Here is a 27,539-nt window from a genome sequence, read left to right as displayed (position 1 = left end):
AAACCTGCAGATTCACTGAAGGTAATATCTATTCTATCTGTCTACATTCATTTGAACCATAACTTATTTCAAGCAGGTCCCACGTACACATTCCACTGTTATAATTATACAGTGCAGTATACTTTATGTCTGCATGTGTGTCCAAACAATAGAGATGGTATTGGCTAGCGGTCACTGGTTGGACAAAGAGATGAAAGGAGAGGTCCCAAGTCCCAGGTGGGTCATGTTACTATGACAATTACTGGTAGTATTGCTGTTTCCCCACCATAGGAAGCAGGTTTCATGGAACTTAAAAGTTCAATTAGCGATCTCAGTAGAGTGCAAATTCATATGATTTGGTTTGTGTGTGTTTGATTGTTATTTGACTGTTGTGTCTGCATTGCTTGTGCCTTCTCAAGACAGATATGGCCACGCTTCAGCTTTGGCAGGGAACGTAATCTTTCTCTTTATAGGAGCCTCCAACATCAACCAAGAGGTGACTTAATGTGGAATTTGTCACATGGAAACTTGATACCACAGCCTTCTATAAATGTGTTTCAAATTATTCATTTAGAAGGACAACCCTGTTTACTTTGATGACTTCTACATGCTAAAAGGTACTGTATTTTCTGAGACCAAGTCGTAGATCTTGTCGGACTGTTTTGGAAAGAGATGGATGATTCATTTTGTTTTAACTTGAAGCTTAATTTAAAAAAAAAAGTTTCTTGTGCGATTTAATTATGCCATAATTACTTTAAGACACCCATCCATCCATCCATTTTCTGAGCCGCTTCTCCTCACTAGCCTATCGCAGCTGTCATCGGGCAGGAGGCGCGGTGCACCCTTAACTGGTTGCCAGCCAATCACAGGGCACATAGAAACAAACAACCATTCGCACTCACAGTCACACCTACGGGCAATTAAGAGTCTCCAATTAATGCATGTTTTTGGGATGTGGGAGGAAACCGGAGTGCCCGGAGAAAACCCATGCAGGCACGGGGAGAACACGCAAACTCCACACAGGCGGGGACGGGGATTGACCCCGGGTCCTCAAAACTGTGAGGCTGACGCTCTAACCAGTCGGCCACCGTGCCGCCACTTTAAGACACAATTAACAAAATAAATCTACAATGAATTCAACACAATTGAAAAAAAAAATAATTTATTCTATGGTTACCAAGCCCAGCCCTAAGATAAATGACCAATATTAATCAAAAGTAATATATGTACAGTAGTTTCCTCAGATCATGTAACCTGGGAGGAGATCCCTCAGAGTGGAGACGTTCCCCCAGCCAGACAAGGGCACATTCTCTGGTAAACTTCAGTACTTACTGTATACAGCAAACTCTTAACAGAAATGAGTTGATTTGTAATTAATATATGTATTTTTAATTTTTAAAGTGTGCTGATGCAGGTTGTTTGTGATGACGGATGATCCATAACAGCAACCGTTAGTACTGTACATAAAAATGTAACTTTATTTTGAAGATTATTTTCCCTGTCAGTGTTGTTAAAGGGAAGGTGTATGTGTTTGGAGGCGTGTCAAACCCCAAAGCTGCTGAATGTCTCTCAGGAGTCTTCAGTTTTGACATAGGTGAGGGTGGTAATGTATGGAGTAGATCACATGATGGAAAAGACCCTTATCCTCGTATGCATGTTGTTGATGTTTTGTTGTCTTTAATCATAAGAATTAGAACACAGGTTTGTGTTGTCTATCAGTGTCTTTGCCTAACAATCAGAGGTGTGACACTGAGAACCCTGGGACACAGCTTTGTTGCCATGAGAGATAACATCTATGTATATGGAGGAACTCTGGGGCGCACACCAACTAATGACCTCATGGTCTTCAACACAGGTGTAAAGAGTAGAACTGTACATATGCAGTCCATGTTCCTGTCATCTTTTGTTCTTTTCTATTCTGATTTTTATGCATGATGATGTCTTTCTCTTTTTAACGTTGTCGTGATCCAGTGTCTTAGACCTGGACACCAATTAAGATGAGCGGATCACCACCTCCTGCAATGTGAGATGTTTTCCACCGTTACAGTTTTTTAAATGAGTTAACTGTATTTTACTACTGTATGTAAATTGCATTTTTGTAATGCAGGCGGCACGGTGGATGACTGGTTAGAGCGTCAGCCTCACAGTTCTGAGGACCCAGATTCAATCCCCGGCCCCGCCTGTGTGGAGTTTGCATGTTCTCCCCGTGCCTGCGTGGGTTTTCTCCGGGCACTCCGGTTTCCTCCCACATCCCAAAAACATGCATTAATTGGAGACTCTAAATTGCCCGTAGGTGTGGCTGTGAGTGTAAATGGTTGTTTGTTTGTATGTGCCCTGCGATTGGCTGGCAACCAGTTCAGGGTGTACCCCGCCTCCTGCCCGATGATAGCTGGGATAGGCTCCACGCCTGCGACCCTAGTGAGGAGAAGCGGCTAAAAAAATGGATGGATGGATGTAATGCAGCCCTATGGGGGGCACAAGTCAGTGCAAACTGTAGGCCGGTCCCAAGCCCGGATAAATGCAGAGGGTTGTATCAGGAAGGGCATGCGGCTTAAAACTTTGCCAAACAAATATGAGCGTTCATCCAAAGAATTCCATACCGGATCGGTCGTGGCCCGGGTTAACAACGTCCGCAACTGGCGCCGTCAACCTGCAGGGCTGAGAAGCTGAGACAGGACGAGTGTTGTGTAACTTTTTGGGAAGAGGTGAGACAGGCTCTCGGTGGATGGGAGGAGCTTCCAGAAGACTGGACCACTGTAGCCAAGGTGATCAGCAGAGTACTTGGTGTATCTTCTGGCAGGAAATGAGAGAAGGAGACTTGGTGGTGGAACCTCACAGTACAGGAAATCATACAAGGAGAAAGGTTAGCTAAGAAGAAGTGAGACGAACGAGGAGAGGCGAAAGGAATACATTGATATGTGACACAGGGCAAAAGTAGAGGTGGCAAAGGCCAAACAAGAGGCATATGATGACATGTATGGCAGGTTGGACACTAAAGAAGGAGAAAAGGATCTATACAGGCTGGCTAGACAGCGGGACAGAGATGGGAAGGATGTGCAGCAGGTTAGGGTGATTAAGGATGGAGATGGAAATATGTTGACTGGTGCCAGCAGTGTGCTAGCTAGATGGAAAGAATACTTCGAGGAGTTGATGAATGAGGAAAATGAGAGAGAAGGGAGAGTAGAAGAGGCAAATGTGGTGGACCAGGAAGTGGCAATGATTAGTAAGGGGGAAGTTTGAAAGGCATTAAAGAGGATGAAAAATGGAAGGGCAGTTGGTCCTGATGACATTCCTGTGGAGGTATGGAAGCATCTAGGAGAGGTGGCTATGGAGTTTTTGACCAGCTTGTTAAATAGAATTCTAGTGCGTGAGAAGATGCCTGAGGAATGGAGGAAAAGTGTACTGGTGCCCTTTTTAAGAACAAAGATGATGTGCAGAGTTGTGGGAACTATAGAGGAATAAAGTTGATGAGCCACACAATGAAGTTATGGGAAAGAGTAGTGGAGGCTAGACTCAGGACAGAAGTGAGTATTTGCGAACAACAGTATGGTTTCATGGTTCGAAAGAGTACAGCAGATGCATTATTTTCCTTGAGGGTGTTGATGAAGAAGTACAGAGAAGGTCAGAAGGAACTACATTGTGTCTTTGTAGATCTAGAGAAAGCCTATGACAGAGTACCAAGAGAGGAACTGTGGTACTGCATGCGGAAGTCTGGAGTGGCAGAGAAGTATGTTCGAATAATACAGGACATGTGCGAGGGCAGCAGAACAGCGGTGAGGTGTGCTGTAGATGTGACAGACGAATTTAAGGTGACGTAGGACTGCATCAGGGATCAGCCCTGAGCCCCTTCCTTTTTGCAGTGGTGATGGATAGGCTGACAGATGAGGTTAGACTGGAATCCCCGTGGACCATAATGTTTGCAGATGACATTGTAATCTGCAGTGAAAGCAGGGAGCAGTTGGAGGAACAGTTAGAAAGATGGACGCATGCACTGGAAAGAAGAGGAATGAAGATGAGCCGAAGTAAGACAGAATATATGTGCATGAATGAGAGGGGTGGAGGGGGAAGAGTGAGGCTACAGGGAGAAGAGATAGCAAGGGTGGAGGACTTTAAATACTTGGGGTCAACCGTCCAGAGCAATGGTGAGTGTGGTCAGGAAGTGAAGAAACGGGTCCAAGCAGGTTGGAACGGGTGGAGGAAGGTGTCAGGTGTGTTATGTGGCAGAAGAGTCTCTGCTCGGATGAAGGGCAAAGTTTATAAAACAGTGGTGAGGCCAGCCATGATGTACGGATTAGAGACAGTGGCACTGCAGAGACAACAGGAAGCAGAGTTGGCGGTGGCGAAAATGAAGATGTTGAGGTTCGCTCTCGGAGTGACCAGGTTGGATAAAATTAGAAATGACCTCACCAGAGGGACAGCCAAGGTTTGATGTTTTGGAGACAAAGTTAGAGAGAGCAGACTTCGATGGTTTGGACATGGCCAGAGGAGAAATAGTTAGTATATTGGTAGAAGGATGGTGAGATTGGAGCTGCCAGGCAAGAGAGCTAGAGGAAGACCAAAGAGAAGGTTGATGGATGTCGTGAGGGAAGACATGATGGCAGTTGGTGTTCGAGAGGAGGATACAGGAGATAGGCTTACATGGAAAAGGATGACGCGCTGTGGCGACCCCTAACGGGACAAGCCAAAAGGAAAAGAAGAAGATGGAAATTGCATTTTTGTGTGTTTAGGTTTGGGCGTGGATTTGTTCTGGTTGGTGACCAGGTTTTCATGTTTGGAGGTCATGGAGCCAGTGGAGAATTCTGTAAGGATATTCATGTTCTTAATATTGGTAAGTAAGTTGGCCTGAACAGAAAAGGTTATGTAATCAAAACTCACAAAAATAATTGTGATTTGGAACTTCATAAGAAGAAGAATGAAGAATGCATAAGTACCTTGGATTTGAAGTTGTATTCATGTGGTTCAGCATGGTGTGTTAGTAGTTAGCACATCTACCTCACAGTCGAGAGGTTGTGCGTTTGAATTTAGGTTCAGGCCTTCCTATGTGGAGTCTACATGTGTGGGTTTTCTCACACCTTCCACATTCCAAATGCATGCACGGTAGATCAAAAGACGCCTCTACGGGCAAATCTCACTTCATTATTTGCAACATCCCAGCTCCTCGTTCCTATGTTTACATGTTTGTGTCTCCCTCCAGAAATCCCATCAAGGAGACGAGAACAACAGAGGAGTGAGGAGGGACAAATGCTTGTAGAAATTAGACAATCGTTCCTTGATGTCATTTCACGGAGATGGCAATACAAATGATGTCACGTCATTGAAAATTTAACACAAGTCAAATATGATGAACACTATGATTAACACTCTTCAAATATGATTAACACAACTCTGCAGATGCAGAGCCAATCTTGAGTGGGCTTCCCTAGCCTCTCACCACCTGCCGCTCACACTCCTCGTTTGCACCGCATAAATAAATATTTATATTGCGTTGATATGTTGCTTATGTATTACGCGTAATGCAAAAACAGGTTTTCGTCCTGGCTGTGGAACAGTGGACCAGCTCTACACCCTCGGTAGGGTCCTCGAGGGTGCATGGGAGTTCGCCCAACCAGTCTACATGTGTTTTGTGGACTTGGAGAAGGCGTTCGACCGTGTCCCTCGGGGAGTCCTGTGGAGGGTGCTTCGGGAGTATGGAGTACCGAACCCCCTGATACGGGCTGTTCGGTCCCTGTACGACCGGAGTCAGAGTTTGGTTTGCATATTCGGCAGTAAGTCGGACTCGTTCCCGGCGATGGTTGGACTACGCCAAGGCTGCCCTTTGTCACCGATTCTGTTCATAACTTTTATGGACAGAATTTCTAGGCGCAGCCGAGGCAAAGAGGGTTTGGTGGCCTCAGTATTGCATCTCTGCTTTTTGCAGATGATGTGGTTCTGTTGGCTTCATCACGCGGTAATCTCCGCTCTCACTGGAGCAGTTCGCAGCCGAGTGTGAAGCGGCTGGGATGAAAATCAGCACCTCCAAATCTGAGACCATGGTCCTCAGTCAGAAAAGGGTGGCGCGCCCTCTCCAGGTCGGGGATGAGATCCTGCCCCAAGTGGAGGAGTTCAAGTATCTTGGGGTCTTGTTCATAAGTGAGGGAAGAATGGAACAGGAGATCGACAGGCAGATCGGTGCAGCGTCAGCAGTGATGTGGACTTTGTATTGGTCCGTTGTGGTAAAGAAGGAGCTAAGCCGAAAGGCGAAGCTCTCAATTTATCAGTCGATCGACGTTCCTACCCTCACCTATGGTCACGAGCTGTGGATCGTGACTGAAAGAACAAGATCCCAGATACAAGCGGCCGAAATGAGTTTCCTCCGTAGGGTGTTTCTCCCTTAGAGATAGGGTGAGAAGCTTGGTCATCCGGGAGGATCTCAGAGTAGAGCCGCGGCTCCTCCACATCGAGAGGAGCCAGATGAGGTGGCTGGGGCATCTGATTCGGATGCCTCCCTGACGCCTCCATGGTGAGGTGTTCCAGGCACGTCCCACCGGGAGGAGACCCCGGGGACGACCCAGGACACGCTGGAGAGACTACGTCCTTCGGCTGGCCTGGGAACGCCTCAGGATACCCCCGGAAGAGCTGGATGAAGTTGCTGGGGAGAGGGAAGTCTGGGCGTCCCTGCTAAAGCTACTGCCTCCGCGACCCGACCCGGATAAGCGGTAGAAAATGGATGGATGGATGAAAACACAAATGAAAATAATGGTTGTTGCCATTTGTAGTGTTGCTGCCATTTCTAGTCCAGTCCAGTACCCTCATTCTTTCTCAGCTGAACTGAAAAGAGAGAGAGAAACCAAAGTTTGAACACAAGTTCACAAAAACATGAAAAATCCTACAACTACCTACCCTGATTCTTCAGATCATCACAAGCGTTTGAAAGATTTCCAATTAATTTAAAAACAAATAATAATGCATTGAAGCTTTGTAGGTGGAATTATTTCCCATTTTTGCTTGATGTGCAACTTTAGTTGCTCAACAGCCCGGGGTCTCCATTTTGTGCTTCATAATGCGGCACACATTTTCAATGGGTGACAAGTCTGGACTGCTGGTGACCAGTCCAGTACTCACACACTTTTACTACAAAGCCACGCCGTTGTAACATATGCAGAACATAGCTTGGCACTGACTTGCTGTAATAAGAGGGGACGTCTCTGAAAAAGACGTTGCTTGGATGGCAGCATAGGTTGCTCCAAAACCTGTACGTAATTTACATAATTAATTGTGCCTTCCCAGATGTGCAAGTGACCCATGCCATGGGCACTAACAGACGTTTTCTATAAATGATACATACGTGGTGCCTTCATTTTAGCTAGTCCATGGAACCTCTTCTCGATCCTGTCTAAGCATCAAGGAGTGAGGAGCTTGGAACGTTGCAATTAAGAGAAATGAGATCCACCCAAAATTGTCCGCATTTGTAAATGGTTGTTAGTTCTGATGTATATCTGCCCTGTGATTGACTGGTACCAGTTCAGGGTCTACCCTGCCTCTCGCTCAAAGCGACCCTACTGAAGCCATAGAAAATGGAAGAAATATTCATATACTATTTCATTAACAGCCCTCTTTGTTTTTACTAATAGAAAAATTGGTATGGCAGAAATGGGAGTCAAAGGTAGTGGAGTTTCCTGCAGCTTGCAGTGGACATACATTGACTACACACCATGACAAAGTACACATGTTCATGTACGACACACACAGATACACCATGTTAAAAGCATCCTTTGTGTTTACTAAAGTAATTAATGTGTAGTGTAATAGGTTTGTCACACGGATTTTATGTATGCTTTGTTTGTATGTTGATGTATAATTAGGATATTTACCTGTTTGGTGGCAAAGGCATAAATGATGACCATAGAGTGACGTCATCCAATGATATTCACAAATTCAGTATTGGTGAGAGCAAATTACAAGATTAATGAAACAACAGAAAACTATCCTTCCAAAGAGTAACTTTGTACTGTTTGTGTCCTTACCTAAAATGAAGTGGAAGGTCCCTTTGTATGTTGCCATTCCTCCAGCCCGACGAAATGGACACACTGCCTTCATCGTTCACAGCCATGTCAGTGTGCTGTACACTAATACAGTAATAGATGATATTCTGAGGGTACTCGGTTTATGATGGAGTTCCGTTCCTACAGGGCAATGTAACTGGAATTTGTTGAAATGTACTGTATCGCTTAAGTTATAAGGATTTGTATATATATATATATTAAAAAAAAAACACACTTGTAGGCCATACATGGTAAACAATACAGTAAATATGGCAGTAACTAAGTTTGCCTTCTTGTAACGCGTGACGACACATTTTTAAAGTTGCAACCTCAAAATGTCTGGGACTCGTAAACCGAGGACTCCTGTTTGTGGTGTATTTGTTTGCTCATAAAAATAGTGTTTTGGGGTTTCACAGTTGTACATATTTGGAGGAAAGAATGAAGAGCAGGAGTTTAATGACCTGAGGGTGATGAAACTCAACCCCTCAGAGAGGCAACCAGGTATTAGCATCTATTCATGTCACAAACACGAACCCATTTTAACACATAATGTGATGTAAATCTGGTATGTAAAAGCTGAAACACAACTTCTCACCCGTAGTCGTGAAGGAGATTCTCTCTGAGTTTGGTCTTCAAGGATTCATTCACAGGTGTGCGTGTGTGTGTGTTTGCATTAATCTCATAATACACTTTTTAAATTTTCATTCTGGTTTTGTCAACCAACAGTTTCACGCCCACAAAAATTCCCAAATGTTCGCTATGAGCTGAGTGAATCTGCTAAAGCCAACCATTCCAAGAGTATAAAAGCTCATCCATAGGTGATCACCACAAACACACACACACACACACACACGCACACACACACATACACACACACACACAGTTTATTTTGTCGAGGGCAAGATGTGTTTTGTTGGGTGTTTTTTAGTTTTAGCTACTTTTCAGTCTCTCACAAACAAAAACAATGAATATTCACTATATACAAGATACTAGTTATTTAGGATCGTAGGTTTCTTTTGCAGATGAAAGGTTAGGGATATATATGAGAATGTAATCTTTATCCAATTGTCGTCACAAGAGGTGAACATACAGTAGATTCTCACTGACTCAGCAGATGGCCTTGACCTTGATATTTAGTGGGACGGCCTAAGGTTAATAACAAAGTGAAAAATCAATGTCCAAGAAAAAAATCAAGCCATATCTCATAATAATGCCCTGTAGTAAAGGGTTTGTTTTGGCAAATTGTTTTCTGACAGAATAAGTAAGGAAGCAATCTTGTCTTTGTAGGTATTTATTCCAGGAAAAAAAGAAAAGTCTTTGCAAAGAGAGTAAAAGGTACAAGTCTTATGAGTTGTCACACCTTACTGAAGCCAAGACAAAAAACACACACAAGGAATTTATCTCCGGTAGTTGGAGCCACTCTAGTACGACAACAGACAGACAATTGACCACTTTTGAGACATAAAGACATTGATAAAAACAGTCACTGAGCAATAAAGGGTTGCTAGTTATCTGGTAATGGCAGTACATATTTGTTTTTGACAATTTTGCAAAAAGATGCAGAGTACTCTAGCACTTAAAGCAGTTAGAATGACTAATATAGCAATAGTCCGGTGCAATGACCATTGTGCAAAGGGTGCCAAGACTTCAAGGAGTGTATGCAGTTTAAAGATGATAATCTGGGACAATGTTGTTTGTGCAAATGTTGCAGATACTCCTCAGTCATTGTGCAAGTGGGGCAGATGCTACTCTGGCATGAGTGGCCAGCATTGGACAACAACAGATATGCAAATAGTGCAGCGTGGCGAGACTACTACAGTGAGTGCACGAGTAATATACAATTGGCCTGACAGAAATGTGACAACAAACTCAAAACAAAAAAATGGTAGCATGTTGCAATGAAATTGTAGGTTATCTGTTTAAGAAGTTGATCGCAAGAGGGAAGAAGCTGTTGGAATGTCTGCAAGTTCTAGTTTGCATTGATCGGTAGCGCCTACCTGAGGGAAGGAGCTGGAAGAGCTGGTGACTATGATGTGGAGTGTCCCGAGAGGATTTTGCACGCTCTTGTCTTAGTTCTGGCAGCGTGCAAGTCCTCAAGGGTGGGTAGGGGGGTACCGACAATCTTTTCAGCAGTTTTGATTGTCCGTTGCAGTTGGAGTTTGTCCTTTTTTGTAGCAGCACCAAACCAGACTGTGATGGAATAACACAGGACTGATTCGATGACCGCTGTGTAGAACTGCCTCATCAGCTCCCGTGACAGGCCGTGCTTCCTCAGAAGCCACAGAAAGTACATCCTCTGCTGGGCCTTTTTGAGGACAGAGTTGATGTTGATCGCCCACTTCAGGTCCTGAGAGACTGTAATTCCCAGGAACTTGAAGGTCTTGACGGTTGACAAAAGGCAGCTGGACAGCGTGAGGGGCAGCTGTGGCGAAGGATGCCTCCTGAAGTCCACGGTCATCTCTACAGTCTTGAGCGTGTTCAGCTTCAGGTTGTGTCGGCCGCACCACAGCTCCAGCCGCTCCACTTCCTGTCGATATGCAGACTCGTCACTGTCTTTGATGAGGCCGATGACAGTGGTGTCATCTGCAAACTTCAGGGTGCCAGCCGGGTGCATTGAGGTGCAGTCGTTCGTGTAGAGAGAGAAGAGCAGTGGAGAGAGGACACAACCTTGGGGAGCACCAGTGCTGATGCTGCGTGTGGATGAGGTGGTCTCCCTCAGCCTTACCTGCTGTGTCCTGCACGTCAGAAAGCTGTAAATCCACTGGCAGATGGCAGGAGAGACGCTGAGTTGGAGAAGCTTGGAAGAAAGAAGTTGAAGTCCACGAACATGATCCTCGCGTAAGTCCCTGCACTGTCGAGGTGTTCTAGGATGAAGTGCAGTCCCATGTTGACTGCATCATCCGCAGACCTGTTCGCTCTCTATGCGCCTTCTTTAGCTTGGCGAAGTTGCTTAAGTTTGGCAGTGAACCACGGCTTGTTGCTATTGAATGTGCAAAATGACTTTGTTGGTACACACACATCTTCACAGGATGTGACAGTGTCCGTATATTCATCCAGGCTGCCAGCTAAATTTTCAAAGACACTCCAGTCTGTGCAGTCTAAACAGCTTTGAAGTTCTATATTTGCTTCATTGGTCCACTTTTTCACTGTTTTCACTGTAGGCTTCAAGCATTTAAGTTCTTGCCTGTATGTCGGTATTAAGTGAATCAAGCAGTGATCAGGCGAGCCCAGGGCTGCACGAGGTTTGGCACGGTATGTCTTATTTAGCATAGTATAGCAGTGGTCTAAAATGTTATTTTCCCTGGTAGGACAGTCAATGTGCTGCTTGTATTTCGGGAGTTCGTGGTTGAGTTTAGCTTTGTTAAAGTCCCTGAGAATAATGAGGGGTGAGTCCGGGTGGTTTTTTTCAATTTCGTTTATTTGTTCGGCGAGCATTAACAGTGCGGCATTCGTGTTACCTTGAGGCGGACTGTAGACACCGGTGAGAATGAATGATGCAAACTCACGAGGTGAGTAGAATGGCTTACAGTTCAAAAACAGCGATTCCAAATGTGGGCTGCAGTGTGTGCTGAGCTCCGTGACGTCCGTACACCATTTTTCGTTGATAAAGAAGCATATCCCGCCGCCTTTTGTTTTCCCTGACGATTCCATGTCGTGGTCTGCCTGGTGAAGATGGAAGCTGGGAAGCATGACGGCGCCATCGAGTACAGCCTCACAAAGCCAAGTCTCCGTAAAGAACATGGCGGCGGAACGTCCGAAGTCTTTACTGGTCTTTATCAGAAGATGATGCTCGTCCATTTTGTTGGTTATGGAGTGTAGATTCGCGAGGTGGATCAACGGAAACGCCTATCTGTATCCTTTCTTGCAGAGCTTCACTTGGATGCCGGCTCGCTTCCCTCTGTGGCGCCGCCTCTGTCTCCAAGACCGCGGTCGCTGCTACGGTGAGTAACTCAGGGAAAACAATTAGTGGATTTGTGAAAGTTGGTGAAAGAAAGTCCGGAGGAGCCTCCTTGGTGGTTAGCATGTCTCCCCTTGTGTAAGTGAGTCGTGTAATGTCTCCAAAGACGAACGAAAAACACAAAAACAAAAACAATACTAGAGAGCGCGTAACCGAGGCGTCCACACGGGTAGGCACCATCTTGTCAGATCTCACAAAATAAGAGCATGGTCATGGACCGAAATAGTCACAACATGGCTGGGAACAATATATGGTGTAACAATCCAACAAAGAAAAGCAAACAAACAAAAATCAATATAAATAAACACAACCCTGACATGACAGTGACGCCATGGGGTGTGTGGATCTGTATGCCGTTTGTGCTGGAACTGTTTTGCTGTACAATAGGAGACTTTGAAATACTGCGTCTGCTTATTTTTTGATTTTGTAATTATTTTAATGTTTATTGAAAATGCAGTCGGACAGAAAAAGGGTTTTAGGGGACAGACAGAGGGACAGAGCGGACAAGGGGAATAGGGGTACGAACCACAGCAGAACAATAGTTAGACAGTCCAGATATTTGACCACAAGTAACGTTAAATTGTGTTCTTATTTGTGGATAGGGGACATGCAACAACTAACCAATTGAACAAGATGAGAGAGGACAGAAAAGGGCAGGACAGGACAGGATGTGGGAAATGAGCAAGGCAATGCTACTGATGAGTGGTGCGGTGGGATGCTTTTTATATTGTCTAAACATGTAAAACATGTGGCCCCCCCTCCACCCGCAAGGGGGGGCCAAAGCCAGGGGGACATCACCCACCCCCCAGGACACGGGGCGGTACCCCAACCCAACTGAAGTGCCCTGACCAGTCCCAAAGGGAGGTTCATGGGTACCGGACCACCGCCCCCCCACGCACAATCCCCCCCACCCAGCACGCCCCACCACCGCCCTAAACACCTCCGGAGAGCATGGGGACCCCAGCCACCAACAGGGCCCAAGGCAGGAGCCAGCTGCCACCTGAAAAAGGTCACAGCCTCCCAATACTGAGCCCATGTTTAGCACCCGTCACAGAAATGATGGGCGCGGGCGTCAGGAGAAGGAAGAGGAAGGCATGGAGCCAAGAGGAGGGAGGGGTGAACCACATCTCACCGCAGCCTAACAACTGAAGGGGGTTGGGTCACAGGCCAAGAGAAATGTGAAAACCCACCACACACCCTATTTCTATAGTTATCAGGTCCCCGACTGGCAACCATTATTCCTGTACCGTGATCATGTGTGGTGGGGTGTCGTGCTTTAAAGTTGGGGAGACCGGTGGGGGTGTGGCGAGACGGTCACGGGGCAATGATGACCGGCAACCGTCACCCCCACCCAGGCCAACCAGTTCCCCAAAGGATGTAAGGATGTGTATATGTATGGGCTGCATTAAAATCGGACGGGGAAAGGTATGGGGTGCCGAACCCCCTGATACGGGCTGTTCGGTCCCCGTACGACCAGTGAGGGTTGGACTCCGCCGAGGCTGCGCTTGGTCACCGATTCTGTTCATAACTTTGATGGACAGAATTTCTAGGCGCAGGCGGGGTGTAGAGGGGGTCCGGTTTGATGGCCTCAGTATTGCATCTCTGCTTTTTGCAGATGATGTGGTTCTGTTGGCTTCATCAGAATCAGAATCATCTTTATTTGCCAAGTATGTCCAAGAAACACACAAGGAATTTGTTTCCGGTAGTTGGAGCTGCTCTAGTATGAGAACAGACAGTCAATTGACAGAGACCACTTTTGAGACATAAAGACATTGACAAAAAACAGTCACTGAGCAATAAAGGGTTAATAGTTATCTGGTAATGCCAGTACAATTATTATAATAATAATTATTATTATTATTGACAATTGTGCAAGGCGGCACGGTGACCGACTGGTTAGAGCGTTAGCCTCACAGTTCTGAGGACCCAGGTTCAATCCCCGGCCCCGCCTGTGTGGAGTTTGCATGTTCTCCCCGTGCCTGCGGGCACTCCGGTTTCCTCCCACATACCAAAAACATGCATTCATTGGAGATTCTAAATTGCCCGTAGGCATGACTGTGAGTGCGAATGGTTGTTTGTTTCTATGTGCCCTGCGATTGGCTGGCAACCAGTTCAGGGTGTACCCCGCCTCCTGCCCAATGACAGCTGGGATAGGCTCCAGCACGCCCGCGACCCTAGTGAGGAAAAGCGGCTCAGAAAATGGATGGATGGATGGACAATTGTGCAAAAGATGCAGAGTCCTCTAGCACTTAGAGCAGTTCGAATGACTAATATTGCAATAGTCCGGTGCAATGACCATTGTGCAAAGGGCGCCGAGACTTCAAGGAGAGGATGCAGTTTAAAGTAATCTGGGACAATGTTGGTTGTGCAAATGTTGCAGATACTCCTCAATCAGTGTGCAAATGGAGCAGATGCTACTCTGGCATGAGGCTGTGCTTTCTCAGAAGCCGCAGGAAGTACATCCTCTGCTGGGCCTTTTTCAGGACGCAGTTGATGTTGGTCGCCTACTTCAGGTCTATCTCAGAGTAGAGCCGCTGCTCCTCCACATTAAGAGGAGCCAGATGAGGTGACTTGGGCATCAAGTCGTGATCTCCCAATCTCACTGGGGCGGTTCGAAGCCGAGTGTGAAGCGGCTGGGATGAGAATCAGCAGACAGGTGGATCGATGCAGCTTCTGCAGCGATGCAGACTTTTTATCGGTCTGTTGTGGTGAAGAAGGAGCTAAACCAAAAGGCGAAGCTCTCAATTTACCGGTCGATCTACGTTCCTACCCCCACCTATGGTCACGAGCTGTGGGTCATGACCAAAAGAACAAGCTCACGGTTACAAGTGGCCAAAATGAGTTTCCTCCGCAGGGTGTCTAGGCTCTCCCTGAGAGATAGGGTGAGAAACTTGGTCATCCGGGAGGATCTCAGAGTAGAGCTGCTGCTCCTCCACATTGAGAGGAGCCAGATGAGGTGGCTTGGGCATCTGATTAGAATGCCTCCTGGACGCCTCCCTGGTGAGGTGTTCCGGGCACATCCTACCAGGAGGAGACCCTGGGGGGGACAACCCAGGACATATATGCGTGTATATATGTGAGAGACTACGTCTTTCGGCTGGCCTGGGAACGCCTCAGGATCCCCCCGGAAGAGCTGGTGGAAGTGGCTGGGGAGAGCGAAGTCTGGGCCTCCCTGCTAAAGCTACTGCCCCCGCTACCCGACCTCGGATAGGCGGAAGAAAATGGATGGATGGATTTTATGTTAATTGTTAGACCATGTGGCTGTGATGTTTTCCATCGTCTGCTTGAAGGAGGCTGTCGATTTTTCAAATAAACAATGTGTCATTCTCTTTGTTTTACAGTATGATGAATTTTCAAGCAAACGCTACTGTGTAGCTTGAGGCCTCGTTTTTTGAAGAATATTTACTAATTATATCAGCCAAACCGCTGCTTGTTGTCTAGTGAGTGGAGCTCCCTGCTGCCATACAGCACTCATTTCTCAAGTTTGTTCATCCAGGTCAAACCAAAAACTCGGCCAATTGACGGCTTGTATCTCGAAAACCTCGTAAATCGGGTCATTCATATCTTGAGGCACCACTATACTTGTAATACAGTTTAAACAATTCAAATTCTTTCATTCTCATTTTGTTCTTTTATTGCATAAAAATGTACTTTAAAAATATTTTTGCATTACCTATACTTTGAGTGGCTAAAGTTATTGCGTGATTCTGGCATATGTTCCATTCTTCTGTAAGACCAATAATATTTTACAGTATTGTCCAAATGCATTACATTCTGACTGAACCATATCCTTTCAATAGGTGTTTTTTGACATTTTACCTTGGATTGCATTGAAATGCATGCTGAAGGCAGCATCCTGCTCCATGATCTTTATCCTTATCCTATTCCTTTATTGACCAGCGGGTGACAATGTGTCCAACAGTATTGTATACGGTATTTACCCAAAATACATTTATTTGCTCTATTTGAATCTAAATATGAATATATTCAGCTCCATTTTCGTAACTAGCGCAAATCCAGCGCTGCGCTTGGCGTAAGTTTGGGAGGAGGGAGGCTCGGCCTTACTTTTGTGGACTGCATACCTCCAGCACATTCAAAGTGGAATGTCTGCGCTGGTGTGGGCATCACCATAGCCGACTTCAATCCTGTCCAATAGAAGCGACTTGTTTCATTCCCTTTAAAACTGGCACGAATAGTCTCGCGTGGAGACATCTCTGTAAGTGGAAGAGGACACAGTGGTCCGTGTGGGACTTGAGCATTCAAAGTTAGCAGGGACCTTTATTAAACACCGAATGAGCTGGTGAAAGATAGCTGGCAACTTGAATATGTCTCCGGACCTCGTTCACCCCTACAACACACACACACACACACACAACCCTCTTAGCTGCATTCTGGCCAGTGTGTGGGATGATTTCATCCATCTTTCCATCTATTGTCTGTACCGCTTTATCCTCGCAAGGGACGTGGGCTTGCTGGAGCCTATCCCAGCTATATTCGGGCGAGAGGCGGGTTACAGCCAGCCAATCGCAGGGGAAGATTTCAAAAATATAATAATGATGATACTACTGATAATGTGTTAAATGAATTGATTTATAAAATGAATAAGAGGGTTGAATGCTCACTGTTGAAAGACGTTTTTCATCCACCACACGGCGCAGATCTTGTATGGCCATCTGCCTGCATGCGCCCTGATCAAATTCACCAAAATTAACATTAACTCATTTCCACCAAAACTTAGATGTGGTCCCAGTGAGCGTTACGTTTAGACAGACTTTCTGACACCACAATCTCACTCCGTCAAGCACATCTCCAAGGGCACACCCTTGCTGCACCGACACGCCCATCTTGGTGCAGACCGGTCTGCCAAATTGGTAAAAGCGCAGTGAGTCTTGTGCTTGTATGTAAAAGATGTGGCAGCTTTTACACTGAAGCGCACCACCACCATCTACGAAAATAGAGCCCATTGTATGTAGGACAGCCTGGAGGTGCCGCTGCCCCATTGATTTTTTTTTTAAAACTAAGATGTGTATAGGAAATCCATGTGAAAGCCATTTCTTAAATTGATTCTTTCTTAACTAAACATTTTCTGTCCTACCTTCCCTGAAATTGGGTTCTAACTGTTTGTACTTGTTGGATTTATCTTACCCAACATTATAAAAAATAGACACAAAAGGAATGAAGATGCTGGTTTCTTTTTCTCTAAATGATAACTTCTACAATATATTTAACATTTCCCTCCTGTGTATCATGTATTTGCACAAATTCTCATATCATTTTACAGTCACTTCATTTCGATTCTTTAACTGTAGAATAATTTTTATGAAACAAATACATTTACATAACTTGTCATACATGAATGTTGGAATTTAAACATCGTAATCACATCTGCTCCATACGGTTCCATGTGGGTAATTGCTGGGGTGATTAATCCACTGATTAAAGCCCGAATGCATGTGATACAACAACATCCACGCAATGTCAGAATGACTGCAAAAACAGCAATTTACATAAATATTGGTGATATTAGGGTTTTGTATTTACCAAAAACGTCCATCCAGCTGTCCCACAAGGAGTGTTGGTTGAGGGTTCGTAGACCATCGATGGCTCTGGTCAAGCTGCCATCTGAAGCAGTATTGTTTGTTCTCCAAACATACCGCAAACACCTCCCTCTCTTGCGAGGAGCATGTCGACAGCTATGTGGTTTTGGAACATCCTTGAACTGCTCATGCACAGCTTCCAACCCACTCTGAGTCCAATTTCCTAATCTCTGTACATTGAAGTGGATATAGTTTATCCTATTAACATTTTTATTAATCGTACTCCACCAGCATATGAAGTATTCAAATCCTCCTGCAACTTGGTCAGCTAATTTGTATTGATTAGGAACCCCACGAGGAACACCTACGGCGTCGATGTATGTTTTATGTTGGATAATTTTGCCTCTGCCAGGATAAATCTATTTTTTGTCTATGTTCTAGATTGGACAAAAACATTGGTGCCCTTTCCATTCAATCTTGAACAGGCATAGGGTATACTGACACATGCAATATCAAAGTGATAATAGCGCACAATCCAGATATATCTTTAGGTAATCTATCAAACAGTCTATCATCTCCGCACCACCACCAGATGTCGCTCCGTGATACTGGCATAAAATTTGGTCCGACTTTTAAGGTTACTTTACACTGTGTGTCGTTCTGTGGTCCTAATTTTTTATTTTATTTTTTTCCTTTACTAATCATGTTTATACAAGTAAAATTATTCAGTGCTACTAAAATAGAAAACATTGGTTTGTGTTTATCTGCTTTTGTTACGGGATATATAGGATCCCACGATTTACACCTCTCAGTTGGTACAGTAGCGTTCATTAATGGAATAATACAATCTTGTGATAATTGTGCCGGAACTATGCGCAACAAAGGCCTGGGACCCATGCAAACCACACAATCTTTTCTCGCTAAATTTGCTGCTTGTTCCACCAATAGTAACCAATTGTTATTTTGTCCTGAAACTCCTGTGACAACAAGGAAACAATCATCAGTAGTTATGTTGTTAACCTTTAAAATTTGTCCACCTTTCTTGGAAGTTTTCAATGGCATTTCTGGTTTAACACGGTTCCCATAACACAATGCTACTTGGAAGTGGGGATCTTTTCCGCCAGAATATGCCCACAAGCTCATCATCAAACACACTGGGTGACTTGATTTGTATTTCAATATTAAACTATAATCCTTAGGTCGCTGGTTCAAATCCGGCTCGAAGGACCAATTTAATGTTGGATTTATCTTACCCAACATTATAAAAAATAGACACAAAAGGAATGAAGACGCTGGTTTCTTTTTCTCATGAGGAGGGCGTATGGGAGATTGTTCAGATTACAGCCTCTCAACACGCTCTAACAATCTCTCCCGTCGCTCCTGCATTTATTTGAAAATAGGGAGGTTTCTAAGTTTACAAGACATAACGTACTAAGCTACAAGACACAACACACAACACACGAAGGGTAGGGTTTCAAGGTGAAAACATGGGACCAACACCTGCCACGTCCCGGCCACGTCCTTCTCTCTCATGATTCCTGCTGAGTCATCTTCTTGAAGGCGAGACATCTTCCTTTATCAAAATCGTCCATAATACTAATGCAAGCTAAGCAAATAAATGATAACTTCTACAATATATTTAACAATACTATATAATCATTTGGTTGCTGTTTTCATGCAACTAAAGTCTATATCTGCTACACTTAACCTATCGTTCCAGCAAGAAGAGAGAGTTGTCAAAATCAGCTGTTGCTCTGCAAATAGCGAGAGAAGACCATGAGACCCAGAAGCAACAACACCAACAAGTTAATTATTTCATAGAACTATTTTAATCTAACACAGCTGCAGTGTTTCATATGCTTTAGAAACCAACGTCGTGTTTGGTGTGTGTGTGCGTGTGTGTGTGTGTGTGTGTGTGTGTCAGGAAATGCAGGAGATGCTGGACAGACATTGCTCTCAAAATGAGGCATGGCTTCGAGCCAGAGCTGAGGAGAATGACCGAGAAAGGAAGGAGCTCTGTAGACTGAGGGTTAATTAATTCTCACAAACACACGCAACAAAACGCACACACAATGCATTGACATTTCATACATGACTTGTTGAGTCATCAATGGAATAGGATTTAGGTATGGACTATTATTCCAATAGGCTTGCTGATTGCTCAATAATCTCTCGCTTTCGAAAGGACCCCTATCTCACTGGCCTGCATGAGAACTAGTTGGTGACCTGATGGTGACTCAAGTCTCCACTGGTTGCTTAGACGTCTCCTCGAGTCTCATGGAGACTAGCCAGGCCGTCAGGGAGTTGTGGTTGGAGAGACCTTTTGGAGACTCCTCTGAATGGTCACTATAGAGAAAAGGGTGAACATAGTTTAATGTCACAAAACTGTAATCAATCGTCACCCAAATTTATGTGGACATCTCTACTTATGCCCACTTCAACCTCTTAAAATTGCCCCAATATTGTGGATTTTATGGACATTATAAACGTTTTCCTCTCCATATGAGCACGAAAGGAATTAAGGTGAAGATGTAGCTTCTCAATGAGAGTAGACTTTGAACTACTTTGAACTCCGTAAAAGTAGTTCTGCCTGTGTCGAGTAGAAACCTACTACTGTATCTGTATCAGAGCGGACTTGGTGCATGAGAGTTAACTGCTGCGATAAGCCCGGATTTTAAGAAGGACTCCTGATATAGTGTTGTTTCGTTCGTGAACATTTCGTTCAAAAGAACAAATCTTTTCAGTTAACGTAATGAGATGAATAAGTTTATGAAATTATTTCGTTCTTTGAGTTCTGCCGCCGTTAGCCAGCCCGCTCGGACCGGAAACAGAAGCATTCGAGCCGGCTGGGACCGGAAATGGAAGCGTTCTGTGCAGTCTTGACATGTCAATTGAGACGCGCAGCTGTTGCGGCAGAGAAGATCCGGTCAATTTTCCAAATACAACAGAAATTATATTGCTCATTCTTTCTCTGCGGCCCTGTAACAAATGCCTCACGGCCCGGTACCAGTCTGCGGACCAGAGGTTGGCGACCACTTGACTAGACCACTGCATGACCCTAATATGCTTCCTCTTGAGCCACTCCTTTGTTCTCTGGCAGTATGTTTTGGGTCTTTGTCATGGTGGACGGCATGGAAGTTTACATCAGGTTTTACATTGTGGCTCAATTCATTGTCCCTTGATGTGGTGGCGTCTCTCTGTACCATTTGCAGAAAAACAGCTTCAAAACACAACATTCCACCTCCGTGCATGCTAGTCTTCTTTAGGTCACAATCATATCATTTCATCCTTCAAACATTGCACGTTGAATTGATCCCATATAGCTCAACTCTGGCTTCTTCTGACCACAGGACTTTCTCCATTTAAATGTTCACTGTACATGTATGTGCCTCCCTGAGCAGGAGGACCTTGTTCACACTGCATTCCATTATAGCGCAGGGGTTACTAACCGTTTTCTTGGTGACTGACGTCCCAATTGCCTTCAGATCATTAAGTGGTGTGTACTTTGAGGCTGCTCCCCTACCTTTCTCATGATCACCCTCATTCGACAAGGCAAGATATTGCATTGATGTCCATAGCGAGGGTGATGGTCATTTTGTGTCTTCCACTATCAAATAATACCACAATAGTTGTCCCCTTCTCACTAAACCTTTTCCTGATGGTTTTATAACCCATTCCAGTCCTCTGCAGGTCATACATGCATGGATAGATACTTGTCACTGACATCTTTTATTTATCAAGATTGGAAGGTAAGAAAACAAACTGTATACACATGACAAGTTGAGAACAGGAGTATTGCATTGATTAGGGATTCTTACTCGTATCATATTTTAAACAGTTATAGAAAAACCTTAATTTAAAATATAAGCACACTTTGAAAAATACTGCACTACCTCCTCACATACTGTACAAAGCCCTCAATAACGTTTGCTCCCGAGTACCTCTAGGACCTTCCTTCAACGTCACTTGCTAACTCCACATCTCTGGTCTTCTGACACAGACCTGCTGACTCCCATAAGTGGGAACAAGCTACGCACAATGAGGGACAGAACCTTTGCCATTGCTGCCCTAACCCTCTGGAACACCTTTCCAGCAAATGTTCACAGCTCTGAGTCACTCAATTCATTTGCAAACCAATTCAAAACACATCTCTTTGAAAAAGCCTGAATGTAAATGTATTCTTTCTTAAACGTAAAGCGTATTTGTGTACTTGCTATAAAAGCGCTATAATCCTATTTTTTTTATTCTTAGGAGGAGATGCTCCAAGAAAAAGAGCGATTGAAGGAGGAGCACAGCAGCATCCAGAAACGTAGCGAACATCTGCTGTCTATTATGTGCGGTTTAAAGGGATGTAAACAGACAGACAGGTGGGTAAGCAGACTGATACCATCGTTTGGTAGCTATAGACCTACAGTACATAGCGATACATGACAAACATTTATAAAGGTATTTTGACACCTCTGTCTGCATGCTGCTTTAACTGGCACAAACAATACTGCAATATACATCCATCCATCCATCCATTTTCTGAGCCGCTTATCCTCACAAGGGTCGCGGGAGTGCTGGAGCCTATCCCAGCTATCATCGGGCAGGAGGTGGGGTACAACCTGAACTGGTCGAGGCCAGATTTGAACCCGGGTCCTCAGAACTGTGAGGCAGATGCTCTAACCAGTCTTCCACCGTGCCGCCACCTGAGTGTTATGGTTTAGATAATTCAATACATGTAATAGAATTGAATTTTAAAAAAAATTTGGGTTGCAAAGTCAGTCATCCATACTGATATATAAAGTGGTGCCTTGAAATATGAGTGACCCGACTTAGGAGTTGCGATAGGTGTGCTCTATGGCGGCATTAAACTCAACTCAGCTCACTTCTGAACAACTTGCAGTTCGGCATGGTGAACAAATCTTCAAAAAAGAGGCTTCAAGCTGTTTTTCGTGTCACTCTCAGTTGAGGATGACTGTCGAACTAAACTTACTAAACGCAGCTGTTCACTTAGTGGTGAACCTCACCTCATTTTTGCTTGTGAACAACTGAGCCTTGCGGGGTCGCTCCACCCAATCATGACACTCACCTGTTTACAATGAACTTGTCCATCTGTGTAATGTTCCAAACTGGTGTTTTTGAGCCTTCCTCAACTTTCCTAGTCTTTTGTTGTCCCTGTCCCAGCTTGTTTTGGAATGTATATACACATGCAAATTAAAAACACATCTAAACACATGAATGGTGTGTTCACATCGAATACATGTAATAAAACTATGGCAGTATTTACTTACACGTATTTTAATTTCTTTTAAATTAGCAAATCAGCCATTCAAACAATATATAATACTTAAAATAAAAAACAACAACAAAGAGAAATTAATACAAACTAACCCCACACATGCATGCACGTACGCGCACGCACACATGGGTTATTATTGTAACATGAATGTTTTGTGTAAACACGCATTACAAACCCATATGTTACATCTCATAATTTGCCTGAATGGTGTGTTTTAGATCGAATACATGTTATAGAACTGTGACAGTATTTACTTTCACTTATTTTCATTTAATCATGAGCAAACTATACCAATCCATACAATATATAATTGGAATTAAAAAAATTGCAATAAAGAGAAATTAATAAAACACACGCACGCACACACACACACACACACACACACACGCACACACGCACACACACACGGGTTAATTATTGTAATATGACTGTTTTGTTGCGGTTGGATGACAGTACATTGTAATATGTAGTGAATGAGTTTCAATAACGTTTGAAACCCATACACAATGAAATAATGTCTGTCATCAAAATAAATAACCAACAGAAATGTTATTGTGTAAAGGTAGTCTTTTCTGTTCGTGTCATTTGTCAAGTCTCTCGAGCACACAGTCGCTCTCCTCCTCCTCCTCCTCTCTCCGATTTCTACAGAAGGCTGGTACACAATTAAGCAAGAAGAAAAGCGTTCTGCGCCATGCTTTTCTTCTAGGTTGCACTATTTGGCAGAGCGCGGCCAGGGCGGGGAGACAAAGAGAATATGGTGAAGCCGCGACTCTGTGGCCGGAACAGAGTCTGTATAAAAATAAAAGCTATGTTTGGGTGACGTTACAATTTCAGTAGTCCATGTTAGATTTCAATCAGACAAGCTAGATTATCTCTCTCTCTCTCTCTCTCTCTCTCTCTCTCTCTCTCTCTCTCTCTCTATATATATATATATCCATCCATCCATTTTCTAAGCTGCTTCTCCTCACTAGGGTCGCGGGCGTGCTGGAGCCTATCCCAGCTGTCATCGGGCAAGAGGCGGGGTACACCCTGAACTGGTTGCCAGCCAATCGCAGGGCAACAAACAACCATTCGCACTCACATTCACAATGTGAGTGTGAAAATTTAGAGTTGTCAATTAACCTACCATGCATGTTGGGATGTGGGAGGAAACCAGAGTGCCCGGAGAAAACCCACGCAGGCACGGGGAGAACATGCAAACTCCACACAGGCGGGACCGGGGATTGAACCCGGGTCCTGAGGCTGACGCTCTAACCAGTCGTCCCCGTGCCGCCATATATACATACATATATAAAAAAAAAAAATATATATATATATATATATATATGTGTGTGTATGTATATATGTGAGTCTGAGTGGTTTGTTTATATGTGGCCTGCGATTAGCTGGCGACCAATTCAAGGTGTACAAAGGTGTACCTCTTGCCCACAGTCAGCTGGGATAGGCTCCAGCACGCCCACCACCCTAGTGAGGATAAGCAGTACGGAATATGGATGGATGGATGGTATCACTTTGTGTGTTTAGTGCAAAATTATCTTTAACCTATATTAGTTTCATTGTTGTACTATATTTAATTATCATTTATGTACACCTTATCTGGGGTCATGTTGCAGGTGCAGCAGCTTAAGCAGGAAAGCCCAGACTTCCCTCTCCCTATAGCCACTTCGTCCAGCTCTTTCGGGCTATTGATAACAACAACAACAACAAATACACAATTCTCTTATATAAGGCAAGGCAAAGTTATTTATATAAGAAATTTCATACACAAGCTACCTCAATGTGCTTTACATGATTACAAGTATTTAAAAACAAAGAGAACAAAGAGCAAAGACATGGATGGGCAATATCTTACTTATCCAAATCTGTCATTCTTGTTCAAGTTCTGTCTTATAATTCACTAAGATCTCAATCAATCAATCAATTAATCAGACCATCTCTCACTAGTTAAATCTTTTTTTATGTTGTGTTGTCATCCATGAAGGTAGATAAATGTAACAAGTCTATTATTACAAAGCAAGGAGTACAACGGAACGGTTTGTGTTTTCAAATGTAGGTAGTGAAGGTAAGAAGTCGTCCAAAAAATAAATACTCAAGTTAAGTACAGATACCTGAAAATCTACCTCAGTATTTGTACTTGCTTACTTCCCACCACTGATGGTCTTTATTTCTGTAACAAATTTGATGGATTGAAACTATCCATCCATCCATCCATCCATTTTCTGAGCTGCTTGTCCTCACGAGGGTCGCGGGCGTGCTGGAGCCTATCGCAGCTATCATCGGGCAGCAGGCGGGGTACATCCTGAACTGGTAATGATCATCAAATTTATTTTGGGGAAATAGTCTTCGAAATCAATGTTTAGGTTCATAAGCTTAAAAAGAAAGGAAAATAAACATCGTGTCGGGCACGACATTTATTTTATTTTGAAAGGCATTGCCGGAACTGCCTCAATTGTGTGGGGTCGTCTTAACTTAACTTTCTACGGTGAGATGGCCGTGCAGTGGCTGCGCGTTCCCGTGAATCAGAAACGGGTTCTGTGGACGGTCAGCCGAAGGCGAGCCAACTCAGCGCAGTCCTCTTCAGCACCCTGTGGTGAAAAATAAGAACGGTAAGACAGAAGCCAACGCGCACTTGGCGCTAAAAAAGCGTGTCGAGCTGCGGGTAAACCGCCGCAAAACAAAAATATTGTACGCTCGTTTTGGCAGTCGGTTGGTGTGGCGGCTGGCGGGGGAGTGGGGAGGGGCCGTGGGCAGCAGCAGCAGCAGCTGCAGCAGCAGGAGACAGCCTGAGACAGAAACCCGTCCGCTGCTTTCTTTCTTCCTTAAGTATTGATGTCTTGTCTTTTTTGGACAATCCCTCAGCCCTGCCACCCCGTCACACCCCCCTCTTTAATCTGACGGGTTTATGTGTGTTTAAACAATCGAGAGTAAATCAAGCGAGCAACATGGCTGACGATGGCCCTGCACAACCTGCTTGCTCGTTTCGTTGTCACTGGGGATAATGTCTGTATATTTATCATTTTCTCACTCTCATAGATTTGCATTGGTCATATTAGCAACCTTATTTCTCACAGTGGATACAAAAGAAAACACGCAACTTGGGTCATAAAACAGAAGAAACAATTATTTACTGCATTGGCATTATGTTATTGTCTGAGCATAACGTGCTGCTGTACTTTGTTTTTGTTCAATGGATTAAAAACCTCCAATGTTGTTTGCCCATAGTCACCTTTCTAACTAATCAGAAGCAAAAGTCAACAAGAAGTGTGATCTTGCAGGTAAACCCGGCCAGAGGCTTTCCTACTAGTACGCTGGTAAAAAAAAACAAAAAACAGGTTAGCATATAAAGTATCTATACATTAGAGTAGAGGTGTCACAATTTGTTGATTAATCAACAACTAATCCATCATCAAATTAATCAACAACTATACTGATAATCAATTAATTGTTGAGAGAAGTGGTTCTCAAATTTTTGACACACCTAACCACCACCTAAAAAATTTCTAAAAAGTACCACTATCATGACCGACATTAAAATACAGTAGTGTAATTGGCCAAAGTGTTCATAAAAAAAAAATGAGTTTTTAATTCCAAGAAAATACATTTAATATTATAGTCAGCCACTGTACCAAGATACAGTTTGAACATTAACACGGTGTTTAAATTGTGGGAAACAAAATTCTTAAATGCAAATGTCCCCCCATCCATTTTTTGAGCCGCTTCGCCTCACTAGGGTCGTGGGCATGCTGGAGCCTATCCCAGCTGTCATCGGGCAGGAGGCGGGGTACACCCTGAACTGGTTGTCAGCCAATCGCAGGGCACATACAAACAAACAACCATTCGCACTCACAGTCATGCCTTCGGGCAATTTAGCGTCTCCAATTAATGCTTGTTTTGGGGATGTGGGAGGAAACCGGAGTGCCCAGAGAAAACCCACACAGGCACGGGGAGAACATGCAAACTCCACACAGGCGGGGATTGAACCCGGGTCCTCAGAACCGCGAGGCTGACACTCTAACCAGTCGGCCACCGTGCCGCCTAAATGCAAATGTATTATACTAAAAGGTTAAGGACAACTAAACTGTACTCAGGCAGTGATTCTTTTGCATATCGCTCGAGCGAGCCTGTGTACCACTAGTGGTACCCGTACCACATTTTGAGAATCACTGGTTTAGAGCCATTGTTTAATTTAAAACATACATGCAAATCAATCGCCTTTCGGCGAAATTCGCCGTTTTGAACTCAAAATAGGCCATTTTTGTGAATCGTTTAGATCCAATGAGTTTTTCCTAGGGGGGGTCGCCGTCGCTTTCGTCATAGGCTGTTTCGTAGTCCTTGAACGCTGACAGCTAGCGGTAACGGTACTTTTACTCCGTTACAATGATCTAAATGTCGCTCGCTACTTTTATTTATCAATTATTGCTTATTCGTCAACTATTTCGTGCGCGAGACTACGACTTCCGCAATGGGCGCTGTTTGCGGCAGTCTAATTTAAGTGCTAGTGACGTTTAAGTAGTTCATCAAGCAAACAACAAAAGAAAGTCACGTGACCTCACACAACGTCTTCTATTGGGCTTCCCGGGCATAGGCTAGGATAAGCCTGCCCCGCTGATTGTTGTGCCTATGTGGCAGCCATTTTGGGAAAGTCATCGTTACCATAAAGGCAACGGTGCGCTACTCTTGTGTACATTTAGACAAACAAAAACAACAGCTTTCATGTATTGTAGTATTTGTCTAGCACTGTCTGCCCAAAATGTGAATAT

General features: G+C 44.2%; 2 protein-coding genes across 3 annotated transcripts in view; both read left to right on the top strand.

Annotated features, from left to right (window-relative positions):
- Positions 1-154: 154 nt before the first annotated feature.
- On the top strand, positions 155-25,566 carry zmp:0000001301 (uncharacterized). Its single transcript, XM_061699230.1, is given in 18 exon segments — positions 155-216; positions 403-475; positions 557-596; positions 1,215-1,293; positions 1,485-1,587; positions 1,681-1,834; positions 1,951-2,002; positions 4,707-4,807; positions 7,590-7,678; positions 7,821-7,902; positions 7,983-8,068; positions 8,417-8,501; positions 8,602-8,650; positions 19,216-19,300; positions 19,420-19,524; positions 21,747-21,846; positions 25,326-25,438; positions 25,483-25,566. Coding segments are annotated over 18 exon segments (1,542 nt in total).
- LOC133413735 (spindlin-Z-like) overlaps positions 25,265-27,539 on the top strand; it is a 33,355-nt gene continuing 31,080 nt past the window's right edge. For both annotated transcript variants that reach the window (XM_061698471.1, XM_061698470.1), the window contains exon 1: positions 25,265-25,385. The gene's annotated coding sequence lies outside the window, so the exon portion shown is untranslated. The remainder of the gene's footprint in view (positions 25,386-27,539) is intronic.

Source organism: Phycodurus eques, chromosome 15 (assembly GCF_024500275.1).
Source record: "Phycodurus eques isolate BA_2022a chromosome 15, UOR_Pequ_1.1, whole genome shotgun sequence".
Taxonomy (NCBI): domain Eukaryota; kingdom Metazoa; phylum Chordata; class Actinopteri; order Syngnathiformes; family Syngnathidae; genus Phycodurus; species Phycodurus eques.
The sequence above is the reverse complement of the archived record's forward strand: the minus strand, read 5'-3'. Positions and strand labels throughout refer to the sequence as shown.